Raw genomic sequence first — 10,777 nt, forward strand, 5'->3', positions numbered from 1 at the left:
AGCTAAATAAAAAATAATGTGTAAGAAAAATCTATTTTCATGTGATCCCATTAACGAAAGTGAGCAGAGAAGAAAAATCTCAGGTTTTACTGGGTTTACTGTAGTTACACACATACAAATACAGACATGTATATTTATTGCATTGTATTGGTATATGTACATACATACAAATAGAATGCAATCAATGCCCCAAAACAGTTAGATGAAGATGAAGATGAAGATGAAGATGAAGATGAAGATGAAGATGAAGATGAAGATGAAGATGAAGGTTTTGTAGCTCAGGCTGGGGAAATTCAAATGACGAGTGTTGCGCAGCCTGTGCAGCACCGCTGAGCTCTGCTGCGATAACGTGAAGATCTTCCCCAAGAAGCTCCGTCCCCCGCGCCTGGAGCAGACCCCGTGACGCAGCGCGCAGCCCCAGTCCCCTTGCACCCCGGGGCTGGCTGCACCCCGGGGCTGGCTGCACCCCGGGGCTGGCTGCACCCGGCCACGGCTCCGGCTCGGCCGCGGCTCCATGGCCCCCACGGGGCGCTCGGCTGCCCCCGCAGCGGTGCCTTCTTCCCACAGCAGCTCCAACACACAAGTACAACCTGGTACTTGACACCCTGAGGCACAACCTGCCATTGGCAGGGGCAAGCAATGAGCAATTCATCAGCCAGTTATGGAAACGGTTAGACCAAGCGCTAGGTTTGTAACTGAAAGCAACCCTGAAGGCTGCAGATCCCAAACCACCTCTCAAGCGTGGCTAGCTAAGGTCCAAGAAATTCTTTCACAGACCTTTGAAGACCACCCCCTCACTGACGTGGTTTTGATCGTGAAACTCAAGAAAAAAATTATGTAATTTCACAGTGACTGAGAATTTACATTCTGCAACTGAAGGCACGCAAGCCAACCCCATAAACAGGAAAGGGAAGGCCAGCAGCTGCCAATTTGAACATGGTCTTGTTGATTCCCGGGAGCTGCCCTCACATTTAGAGAACAAACTTAACTGTTTCCCTGTGCCGTTTTCCACCATTAGCAAGCAGAGACTGTGATGGAGCTCAGTGCCATGGCTCTGGACTAAGGATATTAAGAGCAGTGTAACACACCACCAGCTGAGCCTCGCACAGCACTAAACCAGTACTCGGTGCGAGCACACGTGATGGGGCGAGAGGTGCTTGGGGCAGGGAACGGATGAGCTCTGATTACAATAAAACATAATTGGTAAATAAAGTCATAGCTGCGGACAATTTGAAGCAGAGGTAATACTGAAGCGTATTTGCCTAAATTAGGGAGATCTGCTGTCATTATGACAAAGATTTTCTGAGAGTACAAATGCTAAATATGAATAATTCGTTAAGGATCTTTGGATTTTCTGCTTGTTTTGCTGGTGGGAAAAGTGACTCAGTAGCTTCAGGGAGGAGTCTGTTAACAACAGCTACAACACAAAGCCCCACAGCAGCTCTCAGTCAAACAGCTGCCACCGCACACACAAGAATAGGCTGATGGAATTGTGACAGCTCTGAGCTCTGCAATCCTTTCTTTTCCACATTTCTTCCCAAATTGTTGTCCTCACAAATCTATCTGTGTTGAGAGACATAATGCAAGCAGCTTGGCTGCAGCTGGAGCATCAAGCCGGAGGGTTCTCTGTGGAACTGCCACTTCCCGGGCCGCGGGTGCCCAGGGAGCACGGGGCGTTCGAAGGAGCACGGGGTGTTCGCGTGGCTCGAGCGGGTGCCCACGGTGCCCGCAGCTCCTGCGCCCGCAGCCGCGCGGGGAGGCAGCGCCGCTCCCCGCAGCCCCGCGGCACATTCCGCAGCGCTGACATCAGCATTCCCGGTGACCGAAACGGGAAGGTAGGCGGCACGTAGAGGCAGGGCAGCCACACAGCTGCCCACAGCTGTATCTGAGCTGCTGTCACACGGCACTTATAACTTGCACATTTGCAGGAGCTTCCACATTTGTTTTATTCCTTCCAATCTGTTTTCGGCTAACAACTGTAGCTACAAGGAGAGATAATTAAAGGTAATTCAGGAATACTAATCTTTTTTTTATATATCAAGATGAGCCATCTGATAGCTCAGAACGACTCCTGTTTTGAAGCATTTAGCTCAGTGGTAGGAATAGGAATGTGCAGAACAAGGACTCTTGGTAGCTTCTTCCAAACTTATCCATACTGCAATTCATACAATTCTCATCCAAATCACTTTGACAAGGACTTAATAATATCAAGAAATATAAACTCATTTAATGGTAGTCTGGAAGAAGTCTAAAATCCTCATCCAAGTTCCCTCAGGAGGGTAAACGGTTGTCCTGACATTTGTTCCTTAGTGAGCCAAAAGACAAAACAAATGGCAGCATGAAGACGCATACGGTAGGCTAAATAATAAATCAAGAAATTTGAACAGATGCCTATAAAGTGTAATTATTCTCATTTAATTGTCTAGTTTATTGCTACTGATTTACAAAGAGCTAGATCTGTACTAATACAAAATTTACCTCGGTAGATCGCTCCACACAGCTTTGAGAGATGAAGCTCTGTGGTGCGAGGGAACGAAACACTCGGTTCTCACTCACACACAAACTCCAACTAACTGCAGTAAGCAAATACCCGCACTCCCTCCTAGCACTGCCTCGAAAACCTCACCAGACATTAGGCAAGCCTAACGGCTGGACTGGGCAAATGCTAAGTTTTCACAAGACTAGATTGAGTTTTTCCTCATCTTGCATGGGTAGGTAGCAGCAGTATCTCACAGGAGAGACTCAAATTCATGGAACTGCTTGTATGAATTAAACTGGCTTTGGATGTTGTCCACCTACCTGTAGTAATGCAAGAAGAATCCTGAATTCACTCAAACCAACAAAACTGCCATCAATTTCAGTTAACTTAGGGCCTAATTTATAGCGCCTACGGTGCTAAAACAAATCTGTATAACGTGGCGATAAACATCAGAACAGTGAATTTTGTGCTCACACTTCCTCAAAAAAAAAAAAAAAACAACTTCATGAAACAGACACTGAAACTCGGTGCATTGTAGCTGAACATGAAATAAGTATTTCTATACTGTGCAAGAAAGAAACCTGTCGAAAACTCCCATTAATCTCTATATGTCACTGTGAGCTTCACACGTCCAATGAGTGCTCAGAAATTTCTTTTTGGAATATCCATATCCAGAGTTACACATATGTATATTGCATTTCAAAACTTCATCCTCCATAAACTTACGCATAGAGATTTGTGTCATATACACATGATTAAAAGCTGTTGATGGAAAAGTAGAACTAAATTAAACACATTTTAAAAGGCAAACTATATCACGAACTATAGTAATACTTTATAATAGCAAAATCAAAGGCCAGGAAATTTGCCTGTAAAAATGAATTTCTTAAATAGAAAGGCAAAAAAAGAAATTTCTGCTTCATCGCCTTTGATGAAAATAAATATACCAATGCTGAACTAGTCATGATTTGTTGCAATTACATTGATTAATTCGCAAAGATTCCACATACAACCAGAAAACACCTTCTAACCACTTGGTACAAGTGGAGTTTAGGGATGGAAAAATCACCCAACTTAAAACCTGTGGGATTTACCATCCTGCACTCATGAAAAATGCCACAAGACTTTCTAACGAGCACAAGCAGTGATGGGGTTAGCTGCACTCCTGAGCTCAAAACTTGTAGCAGCCAGAGAGTTCCTGCCCTGCACTAAGCGAGAGCCCAGCTCCAGCTCAGAGGGCAGGGCGAAGCTTCAGCTCCGTGCGACCAGGGACCCTAAGGGTCGGGCTCTGCTTGCTGGCTCCTGGTCACCACCCTGCAGATCAGTGGTGCACATTCGTGCACAAACGCAGCATGGGAGGTGAGACCTCTCCTACCCAGCAGCGCAGGAAGCAGATCTGCTCTTAGTTTCTCAAGCAACTTCAGCAGTATAATTTTGTGAAGGCTGTGTGAATGCAAAAATCCTAAAAATATCTGAAAACCAACTCTGACCACCACAACTTGTGGAATCCAGCAGAATCCAAGAACCAAGTGCTAGGTTTTCTACAGGTTGAACACCTATAGAACTATAACTAGGATACAGCATGGGCTTGATATCCAAACAGGCTTAAACTACTTGAAATTAAACCCCTGCATTAAAAACAACAGAAGAAATATATTGACAAAACTGAGTGAAACAAAACACAGTAACTTACAGAATCCAGAAAACAGAGATAGGCTCCCGAGCTCTGCATTACTGCTTGATTCTTAGCATATCCAACTGTTAAGAAAAATAAAAAATCAAATTATATGGAGCTCAGTAAAGATCCCCTCAGAAAGGCAAACATGCTTCAAGAGCTGTTCCTATTAGGTTTTACCTACTAAGCACATAGGGATAACAAGTAAACTACAATAAACACACTACACATGCATAATTTATACTAACCACATTAACTTTGTTAGTTTGAAATATACACATACATAAATATATAAGTATGCACACCCAATATATATCATATCTTCAGTCCTCAGTCCTTCCTATTTGTTTCACTGATCCACAAGGTAAATTATCAGAGCAAGGAAATAGCTTCTACTATCGCCTATATTTGTAGAGGACTTTGCATAGCAGGAGATTAAAGCCTAACTGGAGCCTTAGACTCTACTGGAACAGATTGTAAAGGAACAACTGAAGGACAAGGCAGTGTTAGACAACGTGTTCTGGGAGCTGGGTTCTCCAAAGGACACAGAAAAGGCTCTGTTCTGTTTTACTTGTTAGATACAAAGTATGCAAATACAAAAACTTCATGAGTCATTTAAAGTAATTTTGAAACAGTCTCATCAGGAAGCTAGAGAAGAATCAACATGATGCAACTGCTCATGTAACACAGAGAGGAGCCCAAGGAGAGTAACAGATGTACGAGGGGCCCAAACCTGACACATTTCTACCGCGCCAGCTTTTACCATCTCTGGAGGGATATTTACACTGAAGCATAAACTCAGTCAAATGACAACACGGGTATCTGTGGTTTCACGGGCTGCAGCACCCAGCAATGGGACGAGCTGAGACAACCACTGAAACACATCAGCAAGGGACAAGCCTAAACCTGTCCACGTGGGATCATTTCTGTGCGTAGACAAGGTCTTTTGTGTGTAGACAAGGCCTGCTCTTTGCACTCTTCACCCAGGCAGCATTACAAGGGCAGACCACATTACCCAGTGTTATCCTGAAAAGCCTCACACAAATTCCACTTGGTGGTATTTGAGCCATTTAAGCCTTGTCTAAAGTACTGATAGACCTAAATTAGGGAATTTAGTAAAAGATTACTCTGAGTGCAAAGCACATGATGTGAAGATACACAGCACTGCACTGTCTGTTTTCTTACATGGGAAAAATGAAAAGGCAAAAGCAAAAACCTTCACAATGAGGTAAATAAAGTAGGATAATTTTACATAGCATTAGCCCTAAAGTTCCTCAATTGCTTGGAAAAGCAGCCTTCTGGATTTCTCTTCTCTAAGTCATGCAGGTTTAAGTTTGCTCAGGAAACACATTTAACTGCATTCAAAGGTCACTTCGTTTAATGCTCCTGCTCCTTTGTCATTTTTCTTACCATTCCAAGTAAAATAAAAGGCTTATGACTACATTTCTTACTGCCTGAAAGGAACATTATGTCAATTGTCAAAAGAAGAGTAATAATACAAGCTCTTTCTTCTATATTCTGATTTTCTTAATCCTCACCTTGCAGATGTCTTTCAGTCACCTTCCTTTCTCCATTATGCATTTCTTAAACTTCGTTACAGTATCTTGCAATATATTTTCATATTATAAGTGTGTGAGTATCTAACCTCACTGTTACTAACGTCTAAAGTTAGTCCCATTTTCCTTCCTCCTGGCAGCAGAAAGCAGCTGGCAAAGCCAGTGGCAGGCACAAAAGCAGGACTGAATCCTGGCACGGGCTGTTTTAGAGGGAAATGACTAATGCCAGGTACCAAGCCTGGACATGCCAAACAAGCAGAGCCCTAATATTGAAGAGCTCCCTACTAAAGCACGAGCAAAAAGGATGCGAGAGAAGCAACTCTGCCCAACATCAGTCAAATTAATCTGCAGATCTATCAGTATCAACTGCAAACCAGCCTGTATTTGTATTTCATTGCTGTCATCATTATACCCCAATACTGCAGCTATCTTTAATGATGTCCAAGGAAACTACTAATGAAGAAAAGAAGTGAAAGGCAACTACAAGACGACGATGATGATATTAATGTAGGTACTTTCTGAAATATTTTGAATCTTATTTTCAAATAAAGCATTTTAAAGAAAAGTGTCAAATATTAAATATTGATGACAAAAAGTTGGAAAATACTTCTTTGTAAGATTAAAGCAGAAAACTGCATTAGGTTCTTCCTACAGAGGCAGTGTTTTAGAGGAAAACACACACACTGCAAAAATTATTCGAAAGAGACACAATTCCCTGTAGAAAGCAGATATTAAAGGACTGTTCCCACACAACGAATCCTGTTTGGTAGGAATAAAAAGTTTTCCTAAATATTACTGTACTGAAGAAGCCCAAATGCTTGTGCCAGCTCTCTGGGTTTTGTAAGGCCTGCTCACTTGCTGAAAAGAGCCCGTTGCCGTGGTTACCACCGTAAAAACTTAAGCCGCACTGAGATATTAACATTCCTGCCTCTTGGAAAGAAAAAGGGCTTCTTTTTTTTTAAGCAAGTGACCCTTTCTTTTTTGTAGGTTCCCCCCCTCTTTCTTTTACATGTTAGAAAAGAATCAGAAATAAATCCTAATCTTGTGTAAATAGTCGAAGATGTGAAGCCCGACTACTACATTGTTTCTGTATTAAAGCATCTTCTTTTAAAGGAGACTCCTTACAGTTGTAACTAGTCCTTAACATAATAAAAGTAAATCACTGAAAGCAAACAAATACTATGGATTTCAAGGAACCAGCTCCTAAAATGTAACAACCATGAAGAATAGACGTCCTCATTTTAATGGTGACCTGGGAGTGACTTCCACATGAATAAGCTTTTTATTTTTTAAAGTATGCATTTTATACTACTATTTAAAACAAGGCTCACCTCCCCCGCCCTATTTTAATGACCTTCTCAGGTTTCAGCTATACTAAAATGGACAAATACATGTTAAAATGATAATTAATCAACATAACTGTTTAATAGCTCAAATTATTCATTGCAGTCATCAATTCTTGAACTTTGTTTCACTTTCCTAGAGCACAAAAGTGAACTGACCTCAGAGTATTACGATATTTTCAAGACATTGCACCTATGTGCTCTTGCAAATTAAAAGTTGATATATAGACATTATCAATACAATCCTATATTTGGAACAAGACTTAATGCATAGAAAAGTGTTTTATAACAGATGGAAAACAGATGAGAAGAAGACACTAGTGAGAACAAAAATACCAGTCAACTCTCCCAAGTACTATAAATGATAATGCCCTGGCAATAATCTTTGACTTTCTGTTAAGAAATGAATGGTTTATTGACAAACTTAAATTTGCAATCAGGTTCACAATACCTGTGTATTCAGTGTCACAAAACCCAGGACAGGAATTTGATTTACACACCTCACAAACAAAATACATGCACACTGTTGTGCCCGCTTTGTCCTGTGGTTGTTCTCCTTGGGGACACAGGTGTGACCTTCTGCCCATGTTTAATGCTATTTAACAACAGCATCTTCAAAGAGCAAGGTACTTTTCCTTGTATTTTACATTTTAGGAAGTGAAAAGCCCAAAATACAAAACAAGCAAAATGACCTAAAGAAAAACTGCCAATGAGATTTGTTCATTATCTCCAATGGGAAAATTACAATATGCAACTAGGAGGGATCTGGGGACCTGTTAGTAGTTACGTTAGGTGTTAGAGCAGTATTTTTAGTGAGCTACTTCAGTAGTTTCTTGTCTTAGCTTACGTATCAAAACTTCTTGATCAGATCAGAATGGAGGACTTAAAAGAGATACTGAAAAGCTTCTGTCTCTAACAGAAACAAATACTGGTTTTCCTTACACACCTTATAAAAGGAAAGCAAGGCTTGATTTTCAAAATACATGTTCTTTTTTTCCAGAGCCCCCCATCTCTATATCTTCATCCCGCAGTAACATATTTTGTTATTTAGTTTGATTCTGTTATTTACTGGTCAATTACAAAACTCCATAACCAGTTCAGATCTGGCTTGCATCACAGATTTAACCCTGTTTAAAACGAGGGGAGTTTTGCAATAAAAACAACAAAAAGCCTAAAATTTTCACTTTCTACAGCATGGCTGAAATATTCCTTTCCCACAGTCATTAATAAAATATTTTAAATCTGTGACCTTTAATTCAATCACATTGTTTATGATGATAGGCTTTATTCCCAGGAGCATAATTTGGGAAGGGGAGGAAATGTTGAGCTGATTAAAAATCAAGATCTAGGACGAAAAAAGAAAAAGTGCTTTACTATTATTTTTCCTTTGGGTTCACTGCTTTCATTTTTTTCTACGAGGACAAGGGATATCCACTTGCTTTTTCTATGACTATGAAAAAACCTCAGATTCCTTTTTTTCTTTAAATCCCACCTCCTGAGGATAAATCAGATATCAGCAACTCACAGCAAGATTGTAAGCATTAACAACATTGTATATATTATAATTAAACAAAATTCTTCTGCTGAGTAGAGCACAACTGTTAAGCCAAGTTCTTCTTCCCTGTATGTATAAACAAATACAACAGAGCCAAAACAACAGGGCCAAATTCTAAATTGCATTTTTAATGTGGAGCTCTGAAAAAATGTGGGGTTTTTTTGTTTGTTTTTCCCCACTGCAACATAAATGGCTACAAGGATATTTTTCAAACTAAAATAAAAAGATACCTGCTGTAACAACGTAACTCTCAGAAAGAAATCACTATTCAGCTACCCACCTCCTCCAGGCTGGGATGAAGTGTTATGTCCTATGATGACCGGTATGCCAGCAGCTTCCAGCTTGACCTTCCATTTTTCAATGATTTCAGCTGAGCTATCCTGGTAAAATAAGGACACAGAAGCAGCTATTTTATCTTGTACACTAGTCCAAACACAGTCCTAAATAAAAGTTCTTAACTGAGGCAGTATTTACTTGGGTAATGTTTAAACATGGCCTGAACCATACCTGACTGGCATCATTAAAAACTGACAGCTCCAGAGCTCCTTTGAAATCCTGCTCCAGCACGGACTGCAGGCATTGATCCAACCAGCGCTCGCCGTTGTGCACGGGCAGGATCACGGACTGCGGGAACCCAAACACACACACGTGTTAGCAGGCGCTGGTTTTGCTGCCTTACGGTTTCTAAATATTGAGGAGAGGCAAGAAAGCCTTCTGAAACCAACTTGCACAGAAAATGGACCTTAAGGATAAAAGTAGGCAAAAAAAAAGCATTTTCATCATAATTATATGCTTGAATTTCTTCTTTATTGAACTGTGTGATTTTTGAGTTCTACAAGATGGAGTTGAGTAGAGCTTCATGCAGCCAAGTGACTACCAAGCCAAAAGTGCTAACGAAGTATCTCCCAGAGCACCTCCTAAAACCAACACTGGCCAATTTCAGGTATTCCAGCACCTCTCCAGCCTCTACTTCTGGCTGTGACTGAAATATCTTTTGCTACATTTTCTGCTTAAGCTTACGAACAAATTGAAGATGATTAAATACACTTTAAAGACATTTCAACAGCTTCCTAGAAAACAACCTAAACTCCTTATCTTACCAAGTAACCCTAAGCACCTAGTTTAAATAACCAGAGGCTCAGTTCCTATTCTGACTACGGCAGAAGTGGAAAACAGACACTAAAAGAGCACTGGAAGGGGTTACTCCAGATTTATTACATACGTGGGCGTGCAAGCACATACACCAGAGAGCAGACATGGTCTGTGCACACCACAGAGTGCCAGTTCTTGAGGTGCCAGGGAATATGATGCATGGTACAACCCTTAACAAGTAAAACACTTAATAGCATTTCACCGGGTAAATAAACTGTATCACTCTAAAAATGAATGTGCCTCCTCATTTTGCCAAGATGCTCTAACAGGCTAAAGTGATATTTAAAAGAAGAAGGAAAACTTTAAGAATTTTAAGCAAAGCAAGACTTTCTGTTTTGGAGAAATAAAAAGTAAAAATATCACACCAAATAGGAAAAAAAAAGAAAAAAAAACAAGAGCAATATACACAAAAATGATGTTATAGAGCTTTGCCTCACATCAGTACTTTGAGACTTTAAAAATATGCAGAATTCTGAGAGTCTCAATCAATAAATTTAACCCACTCAGGATTTCAATGTCCCTTATGTATAAACAGCAATTAAAATAAAACCTTGAATGTTGTTGCAGATCAACACAATTACTCAGACAGAAAGAGGCTCTTCAGTTCTTCCACTGGCAATATTAACATGCTGCAATTTTGTAGACCCAGGGAAAAAAAAAATTGTTTTTCTCTTTAAATTAACTAACCTCAGGGGAAAAAAAAAAAAAAATTGCCACTAGTAACTAGCCTGATCCAGCCTGAACACTGAATAACTAGAACTCTTTCTTTTTTTCCCCACAATGAGACCAAAAGTGAAAAAACAAATGTCAGTATTATGTTAGGACTTTTCCCTTGGTTTTGGCTCAAAATGGCAGTGGCAAAACTTAAACAGCAGCATGGACGAAACAACTTGGTGCTGATAGGTGCTCTGAACTCTACATAATAACCTAACACAATGCAGTACAATATGGTGTAATTTGTTTGTTTTTTTCCTGAGGCCAGAGAGAATTTGAAAACAACACAGAGAAAAACGTCCA

General features: G+C 40.4%; 1 protein-coding gene across 1 annotated transcript in view; it reads right to left on the reverse strand.

Annotated features, from left to right (window-relative positions):
• Positions 1–9,866, reverse strand: part of B3GNTL1 (UDP-GlcNAc:betaGal beta-1,3-N-acetylglucosaminyltransferase like 1) — a 97,403-nt gene extending 87,537 nt beyond the window's left edge. The window contains exons 1-4 of the mRNA XM_026051388.1: positions 9,831–9,866; positions 9,116–9,232; positions 8,889–8,988; positions 4,173–4,237 (exon numbers count right to left, since the gene is read on the reverse strand). Of these exons, the coding sequence (XP_025907173.1) occupies positions 4,173–4,237; positions 8,889–8,988; positions 9,116–9,232; positions 9,831–9,866 (318 nt within the window). The remainder of the gene's footprint in view (positions 1–4,172; positions 4,238–8,888; positions 8,989–9,115; positions 9,233–9,830) is intronic.
• Positions 9,867–10,777: the final 911 nt, after the last annotated feature.

Source organism: Nothoprocta perdicaria, unplaced genomic scaffold (assembly GCF_003342845.1).
Source record: "Nothoprocta perdicaria isolate Ctin4 unplaced genomic scaffold, notPer1 scaffold_75, whole genome shotgun sequence".
NCBI classification, from domain to species: Eukaryota; Metazoa; Chordata; class Aves; order Tinamiformes; family Tinamidae; genus Nothoprocta; species Nothoprocta perdicaria.